The 25,155-nt window shown below is 43.8% G+C and overlaps 6 protein-coding genes across 6 annotated transcripts; 2 read left to right on the top strand and 4 right to left on the bottom strand.

The window, feature by feature from the left end:
• Positions 1 to 18: 18 nt before the first annotated feature.
• GalT1 (beta1,3-galactosyltransferase 1) lies at positions 19 to 2,512 on the bottom strand. The gene is made up of 2 exons (XM_017155520.3): positions 1,989 to 2,512; positions 19 to 1,926 (listed from the first exon to the last, which is right to left on the bottom strand). Exons 1-2 carry the CDS (start codon positions 2,275 to 2,277, stop codon positions 815 to 817), a joined length of 1,401 nt encoding a protein of 466 aa, XP_017011009.3. The 5' UTR covers positions 2,278 to 2,512; the 3' UTR covers positions 19 to 814.
• A 632-nt stretch (positions 2,513 to 3,144) lies between these two features.
• On the bottom strand, positions 3,145 to 5,675 carry RnrS (ribonucleoside-diphosphate reductase subunit M2). The gene is made up of 3 exons (XM_017155539.3): positions 5,466 to 5,675; positions 5,059 to 5,307; positions 3,145 to 4,313 (listed from the first exon to the last, which is right to left on the bottom strand). Exons 1-3 carry the CDS (start codon positions 5,514 to 5,516, stop codon positions 3,432 to 3,434), a joined length of 1,182 nt encoding a protein of 393 aa, XP_017011028.1. The 5' UTR covers positions 5,517 to 5,675; the 3' UTR covers positions 3,145 to 3,431.
• A 495-nt stretch (positions 5,676 to 6,170) lies between these two features.
• LOC108066854 (RNA-binding protein 48) lies at positions 6,171 to 6,920 on the top strand. The gene is made up of 3 exons (XM_017155549.3): positions 6,171 to 6,409; positions 6,469 to 6,613; positions 6,667 to 6,920. Exons 1-3 carry the CDS (start codon positions 6,317 to 6,319, stop codon positions 6,918 to 6,920), a joined length of 492 nt encoding a protein of 163 aa, XP_017011038.2. The 5' UTR covers positions 6,171 to 6,316.
• A 1-nt stretch (position 6,921) lies between these two features.
• On the bottom strand, positions 6,922 to 9,400 carry rho-7 (rhomboid family intramembrane serine protease rho-7). Its single transcript, XM_017155547.3, has 6 exons — positions 9,241 to 9,400; positions 8,985 to 9,180; positions 8,627 to 8,921; positions 7,463 to 7,683; positions 7,207 to 7,406; positions 6,922 to 7,148 (listed from the first exon to the last, which is right to left on the bottom strand). Exons 1-6 carry the CDS (start codon positions 9,285 to 9,287, stop codon positions 7,058 to 7,060), a joined length of 1,050 nt encoding a protein of 349 aa, XP_017011036.2. The 5' UTR covers positions 9,288 to 9,400; the 3' UTR covers positions 6,922 to 7,057.
• A 427-nt stretch (positions 9,401 to 9,827) lies between these two features.
• On the top strand, positions 9,828 to 12,198 carry LOC108066844 (glycerol kinase 3). Its single transcript, XM_017155534.3, has 4 exons — positions 9,828 to 10,047; positions 10,102 to 10,230; positions 10,287 to 11,649; positions 11,776 to 12,198. Exons 1-4 carry the CDS (start codon positions 9,967 to 9,969, stop codon positions 11,991 to 11,993), a joined length of 1,791 nt encoding a protein of 596 aa, XP_017011023.3. The 5' UTR covers positions 9,828 to 9,966; the 3' UTR covers positions 11,994 to 12,198.
• Positions 12,199 to 15,535: 3,337 nt separating this feature from the next.
• LOC108066809 (cytochrome P450 9b2-like) lies at positions 15,536 to 17,510 on the bottom strand. Its single transcript, XM_070213922.1, has 4 exons — positions 17,154 to 17,510; positions 16,584 to 17,091; positions 15,893 to 16,529; positions 15,536 to 15,834 (listed from the first exon to the last, which is right to left on the bottom strand). The coding sequence occupies exons 1-4, from the start codon at positions 17,357 to 17,359 to the stop codon at positions 15,668 to 15,670; spliced, it is 1,518 nt and encodes a 505-aa protein (XP_070070023.1). The 5' UTR covers positions 17,360 to 17,510; the 3' UTR covers positions 15,536 to 15,667.
• Between the last annotated feature and the right edge of the window lie 7,645 nt (positions 17,511 to 25,155).

The following is a 25,155-nucleotide window of genomic DNA, read 5'->3' as shown; positions in this document are numbered from 1 at the left end:
ACAACTTTCGAAAGGGTTGATTATTTTCAGATCTTTATTCGCCTTTTTAACAAAAACACAACTAGATATTTGGCCATCTGATTTAGTATTTTTGTCTATCACACCTTAAACAATTATGATTGATTAATTTTATTCGTGTTTTGTGCGTGAATGAATTCGGCTCAACTTTTTACAGGAAGCTTTAAGCGCACAGAAATATGAATACAAAATATAATTATTAAATATCAGACAAAGTGTGAGAGCTATAAACTAATTTACAGCAGGGAGTATGTAAATGTATCAGATCTCATGAAAAAATAATAAATACTTAAAGTTCTAATTAATTTCAGAGATTCTGGAAAGGTTCAGAATTCTAGATATTTTCGATATCCTGCTTGTGCATTACTTTTAACATTGATATGGATGTGGGGGTGTTAGGCGTAAGCCAATACATTAGGATAATAGTAGTAACACTTCATGAGTTTTGTACGTTTTTTGTATTTCAAAAGAGGAATACTAATATCGAACGAGAAGTAATAATAGTTAAGAATTTTTGTAGGAATATCATGAGTTTATCGAACAAAAACTGTATGTTATCTAAAAAAGTTAACCATAAACTCGATTATATTCCGGTCCAATTATATATCACCTTTGCCTGGTAATTAAGTCAGTTGATTATGTTCTACAATCAAATCGTTATCTTATCCCAAGCACGTATACATGTTATTTCAGGAACTAAGTTCAAAAATGTCTATTGAAGCAATGTAACTATAGTATTTCGGGTTCTCCAGAGAGCAGGGGGAATGGGTGGGCGTCATGGACGCACCCTGGAGTCTTAACAAATCGGTCGCTTACGCAATCGCATTTGACTGAAGTAGCGCCCCGGCGGCGGACACTTAATGGAGTAGTTGGCCACATGGCGCCACGCCTCCACCATGCTGTCGTCTTTCATCTGGTGCTGTGTGATACTGCCCTTAAAGGCACACGCTTGTTTCGAGTGGGCGAAGCTGAAGAGCGGGTGGTGGTGGCGATTAATCTTGGCCCTTTGGGCGCACAGCCCAGTGATGTACACGTCCTCCAGGTAAACGAGTGTCGTATTCAGCGAGGCCTCGAACAGACGCTGCACCACATCGATGGACAGCAGATAGCCGGCTCCGGAAAGGTACTTGGGATACGTCTCCGGCTTGAACATGTACGAGGGCATGTACCACTTGCTGCTCACTTCGCTGACCGGCACCACGTTGCAGAACTGATGGCCGTACATCACCTCGCTGGTGGCCTTCAGGCGATTCTGCGGCGAGGTGGCCAAGTAGGTGGAGCGATCGTGGTAATCCAGCGTAGCGTTGTATAGAGGTATAGTTCCGCCGAGCAGAAAGTGCAACAAATTGGGCACATTCACGAAGGTATCATCGTCGCACTTGAGGAAGAAGGCCGAGTTGTTGGCGCAACTGCGGCTGATGTGCTTCAGAGCCATCACAGACTTGAGCGTCAGATTGTTGTAGCTGTCGACGAAGTTCTCCTGAATGATGTCATTGTACTGGTCCGATTCATTGTGAATGCGATTGAGTGTCTCGTTGCCCAGAAGAGCCTCATCCGCCTGTCGGCCCAGAACGAATACAATGCGCACTGAGGCGGTCAGTGAGTCGCCGGAGCCGCTCAGGTAATCCTCGTACAGTTTCAGGCGCTCCGGCGACGGCGGCAGGTAGTTTCTCTTGAGGTGACCGTGCAGCTTGACAAAGGCTGGATAGTTGAATTCGGTGGTGTTGCCCCAGGTTTCGCGGATGGTCTGTCGCTGGATGAAGTTGCCCACGCCGGTGCACACGGCGATTACCAGGAAGGTCTTGTTCCGGCAAAAATCCCGGGGAACAATGAGGGCCGAGTCGTGCACGGGGTCCAGGTAGTCGCCTATGCTGCGGGACGTCTCCAGCGTCCAGTCGGGCAGTCCAGCTGGGAAAGAAAATAACAATGGTTTAGGTCACAAAGGGGGATTAGGAAAACCATTGTCCCACCACTACGCTTGTGCGCATCCAAGTAGATGAGCGGCAGGTAGACCAGGAGCAGCAGGAAGATGATGAAGGCACTCAGCGTGTAGCAGCCCAGGCGTCTCAGCATCCTGGGCACTGGCATGCGAGTCCTGTGCTGCAGCTTTCTCAGCTTGGCTTTGCTCCGCTGCGCTCCAGTAGTGGTCACCACGTCTTCGTCGGACCCGGAGGCAGCTGCTCCCGAGCTACCGGAACTGTCCACAGCCAGGAGGGCGCACTGCTCCTCGCCATTATTCGAGTTCCAAGTTCTGCTCATTTGGCCTGTTGGTTCGCTTATCTCCGCATTTCACTGTGCGGCTCGCATGGAAACTGCTCTTTTGAAATCAGCCTGCTTCTGATAAGCCTATCTGAACAGGGCTCGCCTAATCGACCGCACTTGTGATTCACATTTAATTGGTTTCAAAAGAGCTGAGCAAACTTAATAATAGAAGTTCTATCCGAATTGATAAAATTCCGAATCGCTGTGTCAGCTGATTGCAGCTCGAAGAACTCGTGACTATCGATATAACCGGATCATCCCTACAACAGATTATTCTTGTTTCTTTTTAAAATTTGAAATTTCAATTTGAAATAACCTGGAACATGGTGAGAATTTAAATTTTTTAAACAAACATTTTGTTATATTTTCCATATATGGTACTCCTCTGGGATCAGCCCACAGGAAACCATAGAAATCGCATATATCTCCACTGTCGAATTGGTTCGACGATTTGTTCGTTGCAAGTTCTGCGAACATTATTTTTCGATCATTTTCGGGGTATTATGCCATGTAATATTTGTTTTGTAAATTTGGGAACCTTAATTAAAATTCCTTTGTCTACAGACCATTTTTCACAAATGAGTTTTTAATAAATACATTCAAGTGCAGCCGTTTAGCCATTTAACTGAAGTTGCCTTAAAGGCAAGCAATTATTTAATTAAAATTTTGCCGTAGTTTCTTAAATCGTTTAGGACTGAGAGAATGTCCTAGAGCCCGGAAAGTTCAAAAGATCCATGCGGTTGTTTTATTTTAAATGCGTTATTTGGTAACTTTAGTGAGGTAGTGGCGTTACGAAATCCAGTCCAATGAATTCCATAAACAAACAAGTGTAGCTTTCTCCCGAAAATCAAAACATCCTCATAATTTCAGTGCTTAATAATTGTCTATGTATAAATTTATTTAAAATGTTTTATGTACAATGAATTCGAAAAATGACGCTCCTAGTCAAGTGTACCAAAAATTGCAGTGTTCGAGCGCTTTGTGGAGGTCCAAGTAATGAAGAAGTGATTGTGCTGAAAGTCAGTGATTGGTCTTAGCCTAGGTTAAAATAAAAACGGACTACACAGAAGCTCCGTCAGATTAATATGTAAAGGATGAGAAGCCAGCCCTTGTAAGGTTTAAATTGCGACAATGATGACCCGGGACCAGCCCTAGAAATCGGCGTCCAGGGTGAAGACGTTGTCCAGGCGGTTGGTGGCCACTCCCATGCGCTGGTACTCGCCCACCTTCTTCTCAAAGAAGTTGGTCTTGCCGTCCAGCGAGATCATCTCCATGAAGTTGAAGGGGTTCTTCGTGTTGTAGATCTTGCCGACGCCCAATTCCACCAGCAAGCGATCCGCCACGAACTCGATGTACTGCGACATCAGATCGCAATTCATGCCGATGAGGTTCACGGGCAGGGCATCGGTGAGGAACTCCTGTTCAATGGCCACTGCATCGCGGATGATCTCAATGATGCGCTCGCGGCGGGGTCGCTGCACCAAGTGCTGGAACATCAGCACGGCAAAGTCGCAGTGAAGGCCCTCGTCTCGGGAGATAAGCTCGTTGGAGAAGGTCAGTCCCGGCATCAGACCGCGCTTCTTCAGCCAGAAAATCGAGGCGAAGCTGCCGCTGAAGAAGATGCCCTCGACGGCAGCGAAGGCAATGATGCGCTCCCCGAAATTGGCCGACTTGGAGGAGATCCAGGAAAGGGCCCAGTCCGCCTTGCGCTTCACAGCCGGCATCGTCTCGATGGCGTTGAACAGGTATTCCCGCTGGTGCGGGTCCCGGATGTATGTGTCGATCAGCACACTGTACATCTCCGAGTGCACGTTCTCCATGGCGATTTGGAAGCCGTAGAAGCAGCGTGCCTCCGTGATCTGAACCTCCTGGCTGAAGCGCTCGACCAGGTTCTCATTTACGATGCCATCGGAGGCGGCGAAGAAGGCCAGCACGTGCGAGATGAAGTGGCGCTCGTCGTCCTTCAGGCGGTGCCAGTCGGTCAGGTCCTTGGACAGATCCACCTCCTCCACTGTCCAGAAAGAGGCCTCAGCCTGTCAATAGAAAAGGGGGAATAAAGTCGATGGAAACAAAAAGCAACTTTTATTTCTATTTCTGTTTCCTGTCTTAAATTAATTTTATTTTCAATCCTAAAATTTATTTTACAGGGAAAAAAGTTTAATTTACTTAAAAACCTGAGACCATAACTTTATTAAAATTAAAAAAAAAAAGAAATAAAATGCAAGTAAATACTTTTAAAACGATTTTACATTGCTACCAATTATTCATATCCACGTTGCTACTTAATTTTTCCGGTTTTCTAAAGTCAGCATGGTGTTTTATAATTGTATGCCATAAGGGGAAATCACAAATTTAATTTGTATTAGGGAAACTTTTATCACGAGTTAATTAAAGCAACAAAACTGTAAATGTTGTTACAAAAAAGCAATTAAAGCCGCGGAAAAGTAAATGGTTATATTGCTGAGTGTACTCTTTATCTGTGGTTCATTTTCCCGCCAAAACGAAGGCGTATGTGTGTATGTACATATGTTGACATTGGGTAAACCATGATGCAGTGAATCAGCGGAAGGGGAAGGGCCGAGGATTTGGGGAGGGGGTTGTTTGGCTGGTTATCATTAAGTTTGATTCATGCAATCAAACACGTTGAGTACGTGACCGGCTTTTGGCGCGCTTTATCTCGAAACGCCCGCCCTTTCATGGTTTTTGCCGCCCAAAATCCGATTTTCACCACCAATGCAAATGGAAACATTACGCTAGATGGGCATATGGTATACACACCTTCTTGTACATCTGCCAGATGTCGTGGTACTGGATGGGAAAGATGACGAAGCGCCGGGGATTCTCGCGCAAGAGGGGCTCCAGCGAGGGATCGAAGGGAGTTACGGACTTTTCCATGAGGGAATTGGCAGACTTTCCGACTCCGTTCTCCGTTGAGGATTCCTTGACCACCTGGCCGTTTGCCTCGTGGCCAATGGACATTTTGCGAACGTTGCTGGCGCTCTCCGTCAGAATCTTCTTGCTGGGGCTCTGTTTACAGGGAAAACGAAGAAATGCAACCGAAACATGATTATTTTTTCGCTGCGTAGTACTAATTCCCGCGGGAAGACCACACACACACACACCCGTCGCGGCATTACGTCTATGTATAGCTGTGAACTTTCCAAATAAATTCGCGTGTCATTTACCTTAAGCGAGAACTTCTCCATGTTGTCCGCAATGTTTTCTTTGGACGCCATTTGAGAGTTGTTTATGGTTGGATTAGCCTTGCTTATATTATGCAGCAGTATCTCTGAGGAAATTCACTCAAAACGCGGGGTATCTTTAGCGAAGGGTTCGAAATTTCAGTGACAAATGATCTCGGAAATGCAGATACCTCGGTTTTTATGCCGGGCGGTAAACGTTTCGATTTACCGCCATTTTCGGTGATGGGAAAACGCTTGGGAAATCAGGGTTGTCGAGTGTCGCGAATATCTATTAAAAAAATCACGGGAAAATAAAATGGTAAGATAACAGAAAATAAAGTAAGGACAGGTAATTGAGCAATACTATTAGGTAAACAAAACAAAGTACTGATCTCACGGATTTTAATTTTTTGCAATCGATTGTTTTAAAACTAAATATTTTAAATTCATGCTGTCAACCCTAGACTATTCCAGAAATCGACCTCAGCTGTTAAATTCACTCAAGAGTGATAGTATTGAGTGGAAATTAATTAGCCCTTTTATTAACAATAAATATTATTTAATAAATAAAGAAAGCTCCATCTTTCCAAATATTTCGTTGCGAACAACATCATTATTAGAATTAAATAACCTACATTTTAGATTCGTAGAATATTTTCAAACGCAACAGGTGCTAAAATCACTCATTCCCAAAATTGTGAGTGGATTCCATTACAGCCCTTCATGCTATTAACATGGCTGTAACAGAACAGCTGTCGGTCGATTGTTATCGATAGTTGGTGTATATATATATTAGCCGGCTGAATAAAAATAGTAAATAGTTTAAAAAGATAACTAATTTTAAGAGTTAAAACATGGAAGCCCCGTCTTCGGAACACCACAAACGCCTTGAATACTGCACTACTAGACTCCAATACCGTCAGGGTCGGGAATTAAAAGCTGTTAAGGTGAAAACATGATAATGTTATTATCTTGCATTTATTTTAGAATTTGTATATTTTCCAAGGTCTATACAGTGGCTAGTGAGTCCCGGCATTTGCTAATCTTTGGTGTACCAAAAATAAACCTTCAAACCGAACTTAAGGCCAAACTACAGGGATTTGGTAAACTGCAATCCTGCATTTCCATAACTTCAGAGATGGCTTCAAAGAGTGAGTTAAGTCATGACCAGGATCTCCCGAATAACATTCAATATTCATTGTAGTGGAGCTGGAAGCCTTTACGGATGTGTTTGCCGTTGAATTCGAATGCCTGGAAGTGGCCAGGAGGGCCAAGAAGATGCTCGATGCCCGCCAGTTCTACGGCGGAACTTTACACATATCCTACGCTCCAGAGAGGGAATCCCTCGAAGAACTGAGAGAGAAGATGCTGCAGCGCAGACAGGAAGTAGCTCTACGCATTCAAAGGAATCAAAAGGACCAGCCACATGTGCCAAAGAAGAGCCGGGAGGCCAGATGACTACAGGATGTTAACGCTTTATTCAACTTAACTCATTGCATTGAACTTCTAAGGCAGAACGATGTCGGTATTATCGTCACAGCAGAGTAACCTCAACTCCCTGTCCGTTCACTTGGCCGTCCCCCAATCCTCATGTACTATTTCTGCTTCGTCCGGCGCAGGTCGTGGTAGTAATTCAGCAGGCCAATGCGTTTCGCCCAAATCTGTGCTCCGTACGTGGCCCAAAATCTGCGGATTACAGGCGGATTAGAAAGAGGAACCCAAAAAAGATACGCATTCAGCTCACATGCCGAACATGGCACCGCCCAAATGAGCCGCATGATCGAAGAACTTCCAGCCCAGCACAACGCCGGCAAAGTCAATGCCCATCAGCACTTTTATGCCCGCCCCGGCGGAGAATGTCAGCGCGGGCAGGAACAGTATGCTAAGCTGGGTATCCGGATACTGGGTGCACACGTAGGCCAGCAGAGTCATTATGGCTCCAGACTACAATGAGAGCAGTTTAAGTGTATATTTATCGATCTGCTTCGGGCTATTCTTACCGCACCCAGGGACATCCCCGCCTGGCTCGTGCCCGCTTTGTAGAGCACGCTCATCAGGCTGGAGAAGACGCCGGCACTGAGGTAGACCGCCAGGAACTGCTCCTTCCCCAGCGAAAGGACCGCCGCGTTGGCAAAGCTGTGCATCACGTACATGTTGGCGAATATGTGCATGGCCGAGTAGTGGCTAAAGGTGGACAGGAACATGGGCCAGCAGACGACTCCTATGTGGACGGAAGAAAGTATAGATGTTATTGTTGGTTGCATTCTGTAAATTAGTAAAAAGTTCTCCTTGTAAACTAGTTTAATACTGCAAGTTCAACAGGGTTTACCTGTTGAATAGTGTTTTGAAAGTTCAACTAATTACCTAAGAATAACCAAATGAGAACAAGTACTACAGGGTTTACCTGTTGAATAGTGTTTACAATTTGGAATAGTCAACTAATTACCTAAGAATAATCAAAATGAGAAAAAATTGTTCGCTCTAAAACGAAATTCTTTTAATTTGTAAAGAGTTCTCGTTGAAAACTAGTTTAATACTGCAAGACCTACAGGGTTTACCTGCTAAATCGTGTTTACAATTTCAATAACTACCTAAGAATGATCAAAATGAGAAAAAATGGTTCGCTCTAATTAAATTTTTCAATTTTCAATTTTTCTCTAAATAAACTTTAAATATATTTCCGAAAAATAACCGAAAACATTGTTATATATAAGATGGTCAAATTAGAATAGTTTGCTTATGGTATGTATTTATTTAAGTTACCACAAATAAAGGGGATTTTGTTCTTATAAGCCAAACCGTAAACTTTTATCTAATTCTTCTAAAGAATACAAAATTTTAAATGATTTTACATCAGATGTATGTAATAGTTTGTGGCAAACATTAACATGTTTGACAATGTGAATGTGAAATATAGCAAGGTGTTTGCAATTATTGAAAAAATCTGATCCCCACATTCGGGTAACTAAAGTCTGAAGGGTGATAATGATAATGATAAGTTTACACAGCTATTCCTGTGCGGATTTTGTGATTATGAAATCAAACTTGTCATACTGCCTAGAAGTATGTGATTTCGTAAGGTTTACCTCTTGTGATATCACTATTCAATGGTTTTGAGATATAGCTTTATAGCCCTGTGTTCTCTGTTCGATTCTAGCACTTACTCGCCGCTGGATTGGAGGTGAAGTAGGTCATCATGGTGGATCGCAGGGCGGGCACCCGCCACATGGCGAAGGCCACTACGTTGCAGAGGAAGATGGGGGCGAACATCTTGTCGCCGGGCGTCAGTGAGTCCCAGTGCCGCCGGATGTCCTGCTTCAGCTGTGTCCAGTAGTCCCGGTCCGCCAGCGAACGACTCTGCCACCAGCCGAATCTCGCCTGGCGCGCCTTCTCCAGGATTAGGCTGCGTGTGTTCTCGTACTCCAGGATGGTGGCGCCCGCGAAGCAGCCCACCGTAAACTAGAGGGGTAAATTTAGGTGTATGTGAGACCTGTTGATGTGAAGGGCAGTACGCAATCTTACTGCTCCCGTGAAGGCCACCGCCTTGATCACATTGTTCACCGGCACCGAGGTGTTCTGCTCCGACGCCAGAGGTTCCCCGGTTGTCGGCTTTAGGTTGCTGCTCTGCTTCCGGTGGCTGTGGAATTGCCTGCAGGACCTGGCCGCCGGATGACCAGAGTTTATCCGCAGGATCGGCACATTCGCATGACATCTGTGGCTGTAATTTGTAAGTTGGGTTACCCGGGGAACGGAACGCTGACGCCGCCCGCTTACTTACGCCACCTGGGGCAGCCAACTCCGGCAGAGCGCTCGACTCATGAGCATGGTAGTACGGATCTGGGCCAATTTGGCATGAAATATAGGAAATTTGTTTCTATTTTGCTTCGTGGAGAAAGGGCCCGGAGAAATGTAACGTGTGACCAGAGGGTGGAAAGCCGAAAATGGCAAGGTAACAGTGTAGTGATTAGAGGTGCTCCAAAACAGCTACAAATTGGAGCAGTGAATTTTAGGTTTTTAAACTTTCTAGCTATTAATTAATAACATTTTTTTGAAAATTCAAGTGTATAAATTTTTTAGTAAAATTGGCACCGTTTACAGGAATGCTCGTTAAAACTAACTTTTACGTTCTTAGTCCAAGGATTATAAATAAAATCAGTTCTTTTAATTTTAAATTCAGGAATATTTTTAAAAAAAAATATATATATATATATAAAACCCGCTTTCTTATTAAAATACGACTAGTAAACCCAAAAATTAAATTACTTTTTTAATTTTATAACATCAACTTGAACATATTTTTTGCTAGATGTGAAAACTAACTGTCCGACGCTACCTTGACCGCTCCTCAGACTGTATTTTATGCCCTAACGCCCAGGGTCACACTGCACACTTGACAATATTGGCGTTCCAAAAGCGACAACAACAAAACACGGCTTGGTCATTTTCCTCGGCTAGCGCGCTCAAACACCGAAACAGCACGTGTCCGCGGCCACCGGGCAGGCCAATGATGTCCAACGGGCGCTACGGGAGATTCGGAGCACTCATCGGCGTCGCCTGCGTGAGCAGCACCCACTGCCGCTTTCTGGTGAGAAGGTCCAAAAGCCGAAAACGGCCGCTGACTCAGAATCTATTTCCATAGATTTACTCAACCAAAAATGCCGAGGTTCTGGCCTACCACGAGCTCAAGCTGCGCCAGATTGTCCACCAGGCGGGCTGGATGGAGTACGATCCGGCCGAGATCTGGAAGAACACGCAGGAGTGCATTGAGGTGGGCAATCGCAGGGTTATATCATCATGCGGCAACTAATCAGGCTACTTTTGCAGACGGCGTACAAGAACCTGGTGATACTGGAGATCAATCCGCACGATATCATCGCCATGGGCATCGTAAATCAGCGCGGCACCTCGGTGCTGTGGAACAAGCAGACGGGTCAGCCGCTGCACAATGCCATCGGCTGGTCCGATTGCCGCAGCACGCCGATCCTCAAGAGCCTGCTCCACAATGTCCGGCACAATGTGGACTACGTGCGATACCGCAGTGGCCTGCCCCTGAGCAGCTGCTTTAGTGCTCTGAAGATCCGCTGGCTGATGGATCACGTTCCTTCCGTAGCCACTGCCATGGATGAGGACAAGGTTCTGTTCGGCACCCTGGACTCCTGGCTGCTGTGGAACCTCACCGGCGGCGTGGAGACGGGCGTGCACTCCACGGACCTTACCAACGCCCACTACACCTCCCTCATGAACCTGTCCACCCAGCAGTGGGACCCCAAGCTCTGCCAGTTCTTCCGACTGCCCATGAATATACTGCCGCGCATACGTTCCAATTCCGAGATATTCGGCTACGTGCTGGAGGGTCCTCTGCTGGGCATTCCCATAGCGGGCATGATGGGCGAGCAGCCGGCCAGTTTGCTGGGCCAGCTCTGCGTGAAGGCGGGCCAGAATGTGTGCACCCTGGACGACAGCTGCTTCGTGCTGCTCAACACGGCCAGGGAGAGATTGGACTCGGCAAATGGACTGATCACGGGCATTGCGCACAAGCTGGGCGAGAAGGAGGCCACCAACTACACGCTCGAGGGAGCCATCTCGAATGCGGGATCCACGGTGACCTGGCTAAGGGACAAACTAATCTGCACCGAAATTAATTCCAACGATAACGTGGTGGAGTCCCTCAACACATTCATCGGCGAGAACTCAATGATCTCGTCCTCCTGCTCGTCATCCATGCTGAATGCCGAGTGTGGACTGGCGGCCAAGAGGTCGGAGATCACGTTCGTGCCGGCCTTTCATGGAATGTATGCTCCGTACTGGCGTCACGATGCCAGGGGCATTATCCTGGGACTCACGAGCCAGACCACTGCGGAAAACATCACCCAGGCGGCGTACGAAGCCACCGGTTTCCAGATCTTCGAGGTGCTGGAGGCGTTCAAGCGCGATACGCCCAACTGGGACCGCTCCTGCATGCAGCCAGTGCTGACGTTTGGCGGCGATTACGCCGAAAACTCGCATCTGGTGCAGTTCATCGCGGACATAATTGGCTACATGCTGGAGCGGCCGCAGACTACTTCACCTGCCGGTTTGGGCGTCATGATAGCCGCGGGCGTGACGATGAAAGTGGTGTCCCTCAAGTACGCCATGAAAATGTACGCCCCGCCCACGGATGTCTTTTCGCCCACAACCACAAAGAATCGTAAGTGGGATACAGTTTTGTAATTACCAAATCTAAGTCAATTTATGATGTAAATGTTTGCACTCTTCTAAACTACTTCTGCGTTAAACTATACAGCATATTTATAGTTAATCCTCCCTTTTTCAGGTCGAGAGCTGCTCTATAGACGCTGGGATTATGCGGTGAAGAGATGCCTGCACTGGAACAACTTCGAGACATACGAGGCCGATGTCGAGCTATTTGCTCAACGAGAACTTGATCCCAATTTACCCGTGCGGCGTTCTATTCCCGGTAGTTTGTTCCTGACCACATCGTTTGCCCTGGTCCTGCTGGCCAACTATCTAAAGAACAATCCCCTGAAATAGTGGCAGCCAAGTTAGGGAGCAGCGACTGTTCTTTCTAGTCAACTGAACACGTTCAACTGTGTGCATTAAAATTTATTGTTTAGTTTAGCATGTAATTTTATATTAGTTGCTTTGATATGTACATATAAATAATTCTTTTAGTTTTTTGCCCGAGTTGTAGATCAAAATATTTGTGATTCACCTATTATACACCACTATACACGTTTTTGTAAGCTCATTATGTTTTGCATTCAGATTAATCTATTCTTTTTTCAAAACCTGAAGACAATTGTTAAAGCTGTTGAGAGATGTGCACAAAAAGTCAAAACCCTGCATGCGCGACGATTTAAGTTAACCAGGAGAATGTGAATGCAAACTGTTGAGATTGTGTTTTACAAGTGGAAAAGCGGAGCACAAGTGGCCAGTATTTGCCAGATGAAATCCATTTGCCAGTTAATTAGCTGGCTGGTCGCCTCCGCGAAGGGAAGCATTCATCACCTGCCGCGGGCTGCAGCTCACCGCATTGAATGAAGCTTAAGTTATTGCGCTTATTGTTGACACGCGAATTGTTGAAGGAGCAGCTGTGCCCGTGCATTCCAGCCTGCAGCCAATGTGCACTTGAACGCGCCTCCCCCGGAACTGGAGGAGGAGTACGATGGGGAGCAGTGGAGGAGCACCCTTGGCTGTTGTCTTTGCTGCACTTCGTTGTCGTCCAGTCGAGCAGGGAGTCGAGCAGGCGAGGTACTCTTTCAAATGAGTTTTTATGCGCGAGCGTTTGCCAAATGCCCTACGGAAAAATGAGCGAGGCTAATGATTTGTCATAGCGACTGGGGAAAAGTGTTTACAGCCTGATATTAATTATTTTGTTAAGAAAACTAAAGTATCCTATTATTTAAATAATAATTTATGAAACAATAAATAACGAATTGCCTTTAGAGGTATTTAACTAAAGCAGGGACAATATCTTCACTTATAAATGTTGTGATGTCATACTAAACAGATGTAAAAGTAAATGCAAGAAATATTCTTAAATTATTTTCGCTTTGCTTTGAGACATAATTTTTCTTTCTAGAGGTTATAGGAAAATAAATTATTTGCACTAATTGAATGTAATGTCAATACTAGATATCTATTGAATTTGTAGTATATAAACTGCCGCAAGCAAGAAAGTATTACTTATATTTAAATGTATCACCTTGTAAACCATAACCTGAGTTAAAATATATAAAACTACATGTAAAGTTTTTAATGATTTCTTATTTTGAGGCCTTCTAAGGACAGATGTAATATTTACATAATCTTAACTTATAAAAAAAACATTTTGTGTTACCCAAAACCATTATTATTAGCCCCTGTAGCTCATCAAAATTGTCGGCTATAGTCACGCCATGAATCTCAGCCACATATTCCTGTTCGCAGTCTGCAGAATTGGTTTGCATTTGAAGACAAAAACGTCGACGGAGCGCAGTAAAATGTGAAATTTGTGCAAACAGTGAGACAGTTCCCCCACAAATCTCCCTCCGGGGGCGGGAGGACGGGGGGCGTGGCCAGGACCAAGACGCAAGTAAACTTTGCACGTAGTCAATTTAAATAAATTAACACGCTGTTGTGTGTGGGTGCGTGCATGGGGCAGATAAGGAGAGGGTGTCCCTTCCGATCCGATTCCCCAGGACAAATGGGTTATTCCACCGCGTCCGCGTCCCACTGTGCTGCAATATGCCAAAATACGAAGCATTTGACATGCCCACGTAGCCAGGACGTTATTCCCGGTCAGGGGGAACTGGAACTGGGTATCAATGTCCTGGCCGGGTGGTTTTGCCCCTTCCCCTTTCTCGGTTCTCCAGCCATTCGGGTGCAATGCTCCTGGGTGGGTGCTTTTTGGCTCTGTTGTGCGACTGCCACAACGCATAAATCTTCAACTTTATGGCATCAATAAATGTCGGGGCGAAGTAATGATTTCGTCAAGTCCTCTGCCATTGTGCAGTGGCCCAAGCCGAGAAATCCTCCCCCCGATGTTTGTTGCATTCAACGGGGGTTGCTCGTGGGTTCGCTGGCAGGGATCTACTATATAACTGGGTAGATCCTTGATGGCACCAATCAAGCTTCGAAGCTTAGGCCAGCTTGGCACTGAGAAAAAGTCAATGTACTTCCGTTATGTAGATATATTTATTAAATTAAGATTATCATAATTAGATAGTAACTAGAGCTTCAAATTATAAATATTTCATGTTTTGAAATTGTTTAATATTAATAATATTTTATTAACATCAAATGTTTTTAAACTACACATTGTAATTGGCCCATCTAAAAATAGAAATATTTCTTTTTTGGTATTTATTTTATTATTATTTAAAACAAAATAAAATATCCCTCTACGATTTTAGTAACTGATTTGTTTGCCTGCACGGGTTCGTTCACCTCCCAAACCTCAAAAATAAATTGTGGGCGTGTTGAAGCCCACAAGGAGCTGGCTGAAAGCGCCTGAAAGGCTTCACACATTCGGCGCACAATTTATTTATTGGGACGAAATTCACCAGTAACTTTATGGCTGGAGCCCATCTGCATAAGCGCCCGGGAAAATAGGAAGCTCGTGGAACAGTGAATGTCCTGACAGCAGGCTGCTTTATCAGCTGGAGCTGGAAAAGAAACTCCTGCCGCTGACAGAAAGTTTTTACGCACTTTTTTTACGATCCAACCCACCCAGCAAACCCCAAAACCTCCTCTCGCATGGCAGGCCGTCATAAAAATGTCGTAAATTCGCCGAAGCGAAAGTTTTCCAGCCGGCAACTGGGCTCAGAGCCCGGTTGCTCGGTGCCATCGTAAAGGCCTTAATTAATTTTCTAATCAACATTTTGCCTGCATGTAAATCGTCTGATTTTCCGAGTCCATTTCGAGCCCGCTTATGTGTAGCATAATGCCAGGCGCTCCACCCACATCGCCGAATAGCTACAGTTTTTAGTACTTTCAGTACCAGAGCCAGAGTCGGTAAGCCTTCAGCTCCATTAGCTGGCCGGGCTGCTCGGTTAAGTCAGCTCAGCTCAGCTGCGATATGTCAAAGTAAACGGCTATAAAGTCTCAACTGCCGGGGAGTGGGCGGGGCGCCCAAAACTGGCGCCAGTAGTCAAAAGTTGCGTGCTCTGCGTTTGGATGATTCTGGTGGTGTTTACTTAGTTTGTTAGCCGGCCCTTGTTTTCATAGTTTTTATACAGTAAAAAAAAAATCGAAATTGGTCAGTAAGTTTTTTTTTATACTGATATGAATAGCATAATAAATTTCAGATATTATAGTTTAAGAAATCATTTACCAATATTCGTTACAAAATCTAAAAGAGAATTCTTTTGGTAACCATGATATAATATGGTAAGTAAACTGTTAGTTTGAATTATTTTAAAAATCGAAAATAAATTGGTTCATTATGGAATAGATAATAAGAAGCACTACCAAGAAGTAAATAACAGTAAGATTATGAATTCTAAATAGATAAGAAACATCTCTCCCGATTTAACTGCTAAGAATAGCTTATGTAATTTTAAAACATCCTAATTTCTTATCTCATATTTTATTTCAAGTATACCGTACAAGTATAACAAAATAATACTGATATTCGTTTGTCATATTCGGGCGGCGTAGTCACACGTTCCAGTTTCATATGGTGTTTCTTATCACACATCCAGTCTTATGGGTTACATTATCATCTATTGGCGTGGCACCAATTGCATATAGAATCCAGATCTTGGTGTCAGGCTGAAGCTGCGAGCCTCCTCCCACAAATCCTTGATGGTCCCGGGAGAAGCCTCTATCTTAAAGTTAAGTATCAGGTGATATAGCATGCCCTTTGCCAGCATGTGGGCATAACGGCTGGCTGAAAGGGGTAAATACTTATAGATCGCTTTAACAATTTGAGTATTAAATGTACTCACCTAGGCAGCTGCGAGGTCCAGCCCCAAAGGGCATATAGGTAAATGGTAGTATTTCACTCTTTCGTTCCTCGCTAAAACGCTCTGGGTCAAATTTTCTGGGTTCGGGGAAGTAACGATCGTCCCCGTGAACACCAGCTATGGGAATGGTAACCAAATCCCCCTTTCTGAAGTCAAACAGCTTGTTGCCGTCCCCATCTGTGAGGGTGTAAGGCTTCGAGCAAACACGATCTATGGAGGGAGAAAGAGTCCACTTCCTGAGAGTCTCCGAAATAACCATGTCCATGTAGGTCATCTTTTGTACAATATCGTAGGTTAGCGAACCACCATTCAGAGACTCCTGCGTTTCCCTGACCTCCTGGTGCAAACGTTCCTGGATTTCGGGATTCTTTAGCAGCTCGTAGGTCGCAATGCTAATCAGGTTAGAATTGTTGTCGAAGGCGGCGAAGAAGAAGACGAAACACTGGGCCACAATCTCGTCATCCGTCCAATTATCCTGGGCCTCCTTCTTGGCCTCGATCATCAATTGGATCATATCGGGACGGGTGATGCCCTGTTGCTCGCGCAACTTCATGGCCTCCAGCACCAGGCTCACAAAGTAATCCACTTTCTTGCCATCAAAAACTTCCATATTGAAGAACTACAGAAATACCACAATTAAATGGGGTTTCAAAGTGTTTAAGAGGTTACTTACTGTGAAAACTTTGGGCATCAAAGCAGAAAGCGTAAACCTGAAGAACTGCGCTGCTGTGGAGAAGATCAGCGACTGACCCACCGAATAGAACTCGTTTTCAGGGTTCTCGAATGAGTTCACCTTCAGACCAAAGGCGGTGGTGGCGATTACATCGCTGGAGAGCTTGTTGAACAGTATCTTCATGTCCACCTCGAAGCCTTTGCCGGAGGAGGGATTGTCGGATAGTTTGTTCAGGTGCTGCATGCATTCCGCGAAACTGTCGTTCATCAGGGTGAACATATTGCGCATCTTGGCTGATGTGAAGACTGGAGAAAGGGTGTTCCTCATGCGCTTCCATCGCTGATCCTTCATCACATTGATCATGTCGTTGAGCAAACGTTCATTGGTGGTGATCATGAGTTGGTGGTTGGGGAAGTAGTCAAAGTCCTTGACACAGATCTTCTTGATCAGCTCGGGATCGTTTATCTGCACCATCGGCTTGCGGAGATTGAAGAAGCCCACCACTTTGCTATGGGGAGAGTATGACATTGTAACGTCTATAAGACTTTATAATATTACAAAAATACTTACTGATGACGCGTGCGCAGATAGAATTCGGTGAGCTGCTTTTGTGATGAGATTCTTTGGAGAGCCGAGGCGGCCACATTGCCGAAGAATGGCCAGGGCTTTTCGTAGGGCAGGTTGCGGGTCTCAAAGGTCTTGAAGGTGCCAATGGACCACTTGTAGATGAGCAGAGCAAAGCCCAAGAGGGCCAGGCAGATTTCAAGGCAAGCCATGATGAATAGGTTGGGGTAGGTTGTAGCACTTGCGAGCTGATAGTCTAATTAGAACTGAGTTTCACTGCTGACCGGCACCACAATTTATACCAGGCATTATCGAAACCACTGCTTATCAATTGTAAGTGGGGAGATATCGCCACTCAGCAGGTTTAGCACTACAAAACTGATTGGCTGGTGTAAATCGATGCGTTTAGCTTTTTCGAGTGCTTTGTGGATTTTCACGGGAGCTTTTTGATTCTCTTTGGGGAATTCATTGTATACTGAATTTCATGATTTTTGTTAAAAGATCGAAACTTTTTGAGCAAAGCCAATTTCAAGAGCTTATTGATAAGAAAGCATTGTCAAACTGTAAAACTAACAGTTCATACCATTAAATAAATACAAATTTAAATATTTTGACTGGTTAGCGTTAAAAGTAATGATCTGATTAAGTAGCAAAGTTAAAATTAAATGACAATACATTGAATAGAAACTGCGAAAAATATTACAAAAAATATTCAAGGCTGTAAAAAATTAATTATTGTTGAATAACAATGACAATTCTATTTAATTATTAAAACTAAAGGTAAATTTTATTTTCCAAATATTCTAATGACATTTTTGTATAATTTTTATTACTAATTGGTGTAAATAATAGTATATTTTAATACACAAATTTTAACTCTTGTTTTACTCTGTACTTTTCCTAGGGCCAGACTTCAAGTGAGAGATTAGTAGGAATCCGTTTCTGCAGGAGAATCTCTGGAATACCCCGTACCCAATGCCAAAAATCACTCATTCGCCCCGTCAGCAGCAGCAGCACTGTCCATGCCAATTAAGTGCGGAATTTCGGTTTATTTTCCTCGTGCACAACTGCATGGCACAGCACAAATTAATTTAAATATTTAAAGAGTTTAATTATTTTTTAACTGCCCAACAAGGACAGGCGCAGACATGGAGGGATACAGGAGTAGTAGAAGGAGCAGGCGGAGCAGAAGGAGCAGGAGGCCAAGTGCCATGATCCGGGGCCATAAATGCATGGCAACCTGCGAGGACGACGACAACGGGCAAACAGCCAAGCGTAAACTTAACTGACAAGTGGAGACTTAACTTCCCATAACAAATTGCATTCCAATTGCATGTCGGGAACGCACACATCCCCCAAACTCCCACCCCCTGGAGGCCGTGGGGCATAAACAAACACACACGGAGTCGCATTCACTCACATTCGCTCCTCCGGCGGGACTTGGTCGTCATCGCTGCTGTTAATTTAAATTGCTTTAAAAAAAGCAGGTGCACAGCACGCTGAATGGGCGAAATGAGAACAGAAACGAGTTCCATTCAGGGCAAATGGCAACAGGAGCAGCTCCTGGCCAGGAGTTTCCTCCTGGAAGCTGGGAGCACAGCCTCTCGAGTTGCCAGCCCGGAGATGCCATGCACGAAATAATCCTAAAGGGTGTGAAAAAGTATGAATGCAGCCAAGAATGTGCACACCCAATGGGGAGTGGGTGTGGGTGGTTGGATGGGCTGTATGAGCTGTATGTTTGGCTGCGGAGGACGCGAGAAATGAGCTAGCTCGCTGTGAAAGGAAAACAAAATTATGCAACTTGAAAATGGGCGACAGACAGACGTGGAAGTGGAAGCCAACACCCAACCACACGCAATCCCTACTCCTTGGCTGCCCCTCAGTTGCCATCTCAGATGCAGCGTTCTGTTTTTGTTGCATGAGTGAAGGCTGCTCCCGATCCCAGTTTCATCTCCTTCCTTACATTTCTGCCTCCCTTGTGGTTTGGTGTAGCACTCGCCCCCAAGAGCGTCTCGACAAATATGCTGAAAAAAATATTAGAAAGCAAGGAATACGTTCTCAACAATAAGAAAAAGTTAAGATTTAAATTTGTATTCTTAAATTATAGAATAGATTAGTATAAATAATAAATAATAAACCGAATAAAACGGTTTTATACATCGCTTTAATTGATATTTTTTTAAAACAATAAATAAATATTTAACCAAACTAAGCTATAAGCAAGGTATAACTTATAACATATGTGAATGTGTTTATTATCATCTTTATATAAATTAAAAATATTTCATTTCATTTGGTTTTGTTAAGTAAAATAAATAAAAAAAGCCTTTAATCACTAAATTCTTTATTTATTTATTTTTTCAGGTTGAACTTTATTTACCATACGGTCAATCTGAAAAAAGCCAATATTTTAAATTAATAAATAGGTTTTGATCACAGATCCATTTAGTGAATTATTTTAAATTAAATTTTAAATGTTGTCGTTTAAGCTAAACCTAAGCTTGTACTTCACGTACATAATTTCGCACAGTGCACATGTTCGTTCGTTCCTCCTCTGCAGAAGTGAAATGTTTTTGGTTGCAGTTTCTACTTTGCATTCAATTAAATCCGGACTCGAAGTAATTGCCAAGTAAATACGAAAAGCAGAGCAAGATGGGAGCGGACTATAAAAATGCTTGACAAGATAACTTTGCAGGAATTCGAAGCTGAAAAAATAAGGAAAACTGTGGACCGGGGTGCCGCATTTTTATTATTGATAAAATTTGCTAAGCGACAACTTTTTCGGAGCAAAGTTCGTGCGGGTTGTGACAACCCTTTGGCTCCTATCGAGTCACTCCCATTGCTCCCTTTACCAGTTTATTAAAATTCAGGACGAGCGGCAGCAACCGCAGAAAGAGAATTCCCAGAAATTGTATTACCAAAAATATTGAAAAAGGGAGAGGAACAGTAAGAAAGTTGAGATAGGGACTTCGGAGGATGCCTGCCACATGTGTCGCCTTTAGGGGCCAATCGATGGCGGATTGGATGGAAAAGGCAGCTGAGCCCGCGGGTGCCATTTCGGCAATTCTATCCCCCAGAAATCCTGTCGCACTGCGGTTCAATTCAATGATTTGTGGCCTTGGTTGCGTCTTAATTTATCCAGCAGCTTGCTCAGCTCACACAAGACAATCGCCGCCTAATGGAGTGGGGCTTTGAAAGTTCTTAAAATACTTTTCAGTCGGTCTAGAAGTTTTGGCCAAAATAATTTGTATGCGGTGGCGAACGTACATGGAAACTTTTCGCACAGCAGGGTAAAAATAGTTGGAAAAAGTCGTCTTCTTAAAAAAAAGGGGGAATTACGACTGTAAGTTAAGGCTACTTATTAAAATCTCCCCTTGGCCCATTGAGCAGTACAGGCACTTGGCATTTCTTTGAGCACATGTGTGCTTGGTCTTCGCTTTTTTTGGCTGAACACTTCAGTTGCATTGTCCCTTTGTAAGGATGGCTGCTCCTTTCGGGGCACAACGGGTAGATAGCTCCGCACAAGGACTTTGCTGGCTGCCTGTGGGAATGTGTTGACATAGCGCTACTTTTGTTTGCCCTTCTGCTAGACTTTCTCCGACTTTCCGTCTGTCTGGTGGGTGTGTAGTTAAAGTTTTCCACTCTCTCCTCAGCATATTTGCTCAGGGCTAAAGGGCAAAAGCCCGTTAAATGCCGGAGCCAAATACATTGGGGCGTTAGACTGTGAAAAAGGATTTGGAGTTAATCAAATAATATGAATAAGGCACTGAGGACATAGCCCATTCATAACCTCATTCATTTTTAATACAGATATTATTCTATCATAAGCTACGGTATTTTATTAAATAAGTTTAAAACGAAGTCGAAGGCCGTTAGTTAGTACTCATAAAATTCATTAGATTTATTCTTGATTTTAATTTCTGAATATAAACTATTAGACTTTATTGAACGTAATATTATAAAGAAATGTGTTAATACTTAACAGGGTAAAAAGTTAAAATTCCATTCAATAAGGTTATTTTAAAAGAATTTCTAATATTTATTGAAAAAACCCTTTTTGTTTTCCTAAAGAAATATGCGCCAATCCCATACAAATACAAAAGTGAATGACCTTGACTTTCCTTCTGCGTTTTTTAAATAGTATTTAGTCGGGAATTGTCTCTACTTATGCTAGAGATTCCCTTCCCCACCCCAAAAATCCCTCCATTTGCCATTTCACAGTTTGCAGATACCCAACGTTCCATTACCTGCTTTATATGTTTATCCCCCGCCCACCTCATTGAACTTAAATGCCCCGTGGAAAAGAAAAGTTTGTCTTCAGTTTTCCTTCTGTTTTTCCACCTCTATCTCTGCTATACCCTCCCCCCATTCAGATTGGCCATGTCTCAGCCCAGTAACCTTGCTCATTTACCGCTAATTCTCACAATGCTGCAATCTCGTTTTGGCCCAAAACAAGAGGAGTCGGAGCTAATGCCGCTTAACCGTTATGGCCATAAAAACGGAGATTCCGAAACTTAACGCAAAGCGACTCAATAAGCGATGGGGCACATCACCTGAGCACAATTCCGCCTCTCAATCCGTTCGCCAAAAACTGAGGCATCAGCCGCAAAGTCCCCCAATGGACTGCTGATTCCGACTCCATTGAGGCATAAGGCTCTCGCCAAACTCCATTCCATTCCATTCCAAATCAACTGCATTCCTAAGCCCTGTCAGGCATTTTATGGCCAACACGAAAGCTAAACTTTTGCCGAGGGAGTCGTAACCCCACAAGGGAGTCAGTTTGCCCTTGTCCCATTCCCCGGGTTTTCCTCGGGTTTTCCTCGTGCTTTCCCCTGGCCTTCCCCTATCTTCCCTCCCGCTTTGCTGCGCTCGTAAAATTTTATGCGTTTTTTGCGCCCTTCGCTCGGCGTTGAAAATGAAAATTGTTACTCCACAACAAGCCAGCTCCCTCCCGACTACGGATCCGGGTCTTCCAGCTCCGGGTCTGTCCCCCGTATCCCGTATCCCATAGCCCATGCCGTTCAAGCCAAGTCGAGTGTCGTGTCGCCTGCCAGACGTGGCCAGGGGGTGGCACTTTGTTTGGCCTAGAGATGAAAGTTCAGACGGTTGACAATTCATCGAAAGCAAAGCCAGGACTATCCAAGTAAATATTACTGATATTGAAAACTAATTCAATGGCTTAAAAGCATTATAAAATAGTTCTTAATAAATAAATCAATCCAAATGTAAATTATTTGAAACTATTTTTATTTAGATTAATTTAAAACTAAAATATGCGTTTTATTTTTTTATATTTAATATGATATTCACTTTGTGAAGACTACCTTATTAAGGTTCCCAATTGTAATTTGTATCAAAAATATAAATCCACGTGTCCAGGGATATACATTTCACTGTCATCTCTACTCGTCCCTTGCATTGTTTTTATTGCTTCTCGCTATTTGTGACTTTGGGGTATTTATTACACTGAGAGGAAGGCGAGAAGCTTCAGCCTGATGTTTCATTTCTGTCTCTTACTTTCGCCCCAGCCCTCGACTTGTGCGTTAATGAGTCAACACAAAAGGCTCAGCTGTTTGTTTAATGCATGTTCCACCCCTTTCAGACACCCCTTCAGGTGGTTGGGCGGTTCGGTGGGTGGGTGTTGTTTCAATGTCGCCTTTGTTACGCTACGGTTTGTCCAAATAAAGCAAAGTGTTGGCTCGACTTAAAGGGCTCCCATCTCACAGATTGACACGAGCAAATCACTCTTGGTCGAAAGTGGCAGGACGACCTACCCTCGTTTATCCCTAATTAGTTTGGCCACATCCGATTGACCTTTTCGCAGAAATTTAGGTAAGTAGGAAGGTGATTTAAAAATGTTTGAGATATATGATTTTTTAGATTTAGTTATAAAGCTCCATGTATTGTAGTTAATTTATTAAAAGTATTAAAAAGTTAGAGTAAAAAATTTTATACACTATATTCGAAGGTAATTAATTAGTTTCGAAGAAATAGGCGTGACACACAGCCTATTCTAGCAATATATGAATTTCTCAACGTAGTATATTTTTTTAGAAACAAAAGCCAGAGACATGAAGCTCGAATTAATTATATCATTATGTTTAATTCCAATTATCTCTTGCCATTACAACATGATGGCCATTTTTGAATCGTATGGTGAAATTCCCTTTCAGAGTGAGTTTAGTATTCCATATCGTAGCATTGGAATTGATATTTTCACGGTTAACATTAATTCAGGCTGCATTGTGGAAGGAGGACTGCGGTATGGCTTCTGCATGGATCTTTCGATAAAGGAGTTTGTGTTCAAGGAGACCAATGAGACGATTACCAATCTCGAGTGTCGGGTTTTCTCCGAGTTTCGGGACTGTGTACCGCCCTTTAGGTGCTGCACCGATGGCTGGAGCTATTCGTACAAAACCCCTTGATAATTACCAAATGTTCAAGTCAAGACCAATTAAAGCTTCGAATTTTTCTGTCAGCTTGAATTAATCAAGTAAGTGGGGGGATGCCTCGTAATTGGAGGCTTCCCATTCGAGTTGTCTCACATTCAGCATGCCCCAAAAACACAATTCAAAGTTTCCCTCTCACTAATTGTGCAGAAATTTCGCAAATGAAAATGCCATAAAAAGGCAGGGAGAATCCATAAAGTTCTGCAACACACGCAACCGTGGGATTGCTATGGAGATGACTGCTTTATAAACGAGTCTGCGATGTGCTTCAATTATGTGCCAGGATGCCATGGAGCCAGAAAAACCGGAAGCCAGGAAGCTCCCCTTTTTTCACTTTCGCGGCTGCGAAAACTTTTGCCCTGTGATGAATGCGAAAATATGTTTTCGGGGACTCCATAATGAGGCAACTCGGCAGCGAGTCGCACCATCAATCTGCTGGCTTTCGAGTCACTTGATGGCTTTGCCGCCGGCCTGCAAACAGTAGCTGAAAATTTAATGCGTAATTTATTAGTGTGTGTCAGAAGACCTGGGCATCGGCGCGTATGCGTAATGTAATGTGCAATTTATGCGTGCGCCCAGGTAAAAGGCATAACAAAGTGGCGTAGGTCATTCCACCGCCGGCCCATGCGGCGTATGAGTAATGCACATTTTACGCCTGAATTGCCAAAGCCATTTTTCCCTCCCGCCATTTGTGTTTTCTCTATTTATTCCCTTTCTGCCGGTGGCCCGTATAAAATATTAATAAATTGAAAGCCATACGAAATGGCATTTTTATGTTTCTCTCCTGCCGAGCTTAGGCCTTTGTTGCCCAGCTGTCGTTCCATTACGAACATTGCAAATATTGCGCATACGCCATGTGCGGCAAGTCGTGTATTTCATTTTAGGCAGATTTACCAATTGCAAATGCAGTTGAGCCTTTGAGTTGCACGAGCAAAGTGGAGATGTGTTCGCTAATGCTTTTGTCAGTTATCAAAGGTAAATATCAATTTTAAAGAGTGGTTATTTGGGGAACTGACTAATGAAAAGGTATATATTTTTACATAAGACAGGGACAGCATCTAAAAGAGTATCGAATCTTCGGATTTTCCCTATCCTTTATACTCTTCCTTTTTTCCTGCCACACTTCCTGCTACCAACTGTTCAATCAACCTTTTTTCGGAGGCATTTGATATTCATGACAGGCAGATATTTGTACGTGCCAGGAAAAGCTAAGCAGCCTATCCACTAGCCTAGCAAAATGGCAACTCATTGTGTGCGAGTGTTGTTTTTGCTGCTGATTCAAATGCAAATATTCGTAGCTTGGATTTGGTCCTGGCCAAACTTTTCGCACGAGGAAACTTTTTTGGCTACGTAGGCGCTGGAACTTCCGGTGGATCGGATCCAAAAGAGCGGGGAGCGGGGAGGGAGGCGACTTTAAGCCCCAATAAGCCGAGGCAACTTTACGGTTTATTGCCATGTTTGTTTGTCAATCGTTTTGGGAAAAGATGCGGAGGCAAGACGCCCCAGTCCGCCGTTCAATAGGCGCTCATTTTTCAAATCAAGTGAAGTGTGAATGAGCC

Source organism: Drosophila takahashii, chromosome 2R (genome assembly GCF_030179915.1).
Source record: "Drosophila takahashii strain IR98-3 E-12201 chromosome 2R, DtakHiC1v2, whole genome shotgun sequence".
NCBI lineage: Eukaryota > Metazoa > Arthropoda > Insecta > Diptera > Drosophilidae > Drosophila > Drosophila takahashii.
Note: the sequence above shows the minus strand (reverse complement) of the source record. Positions and strands in the feature narration are given on the sequence as shown.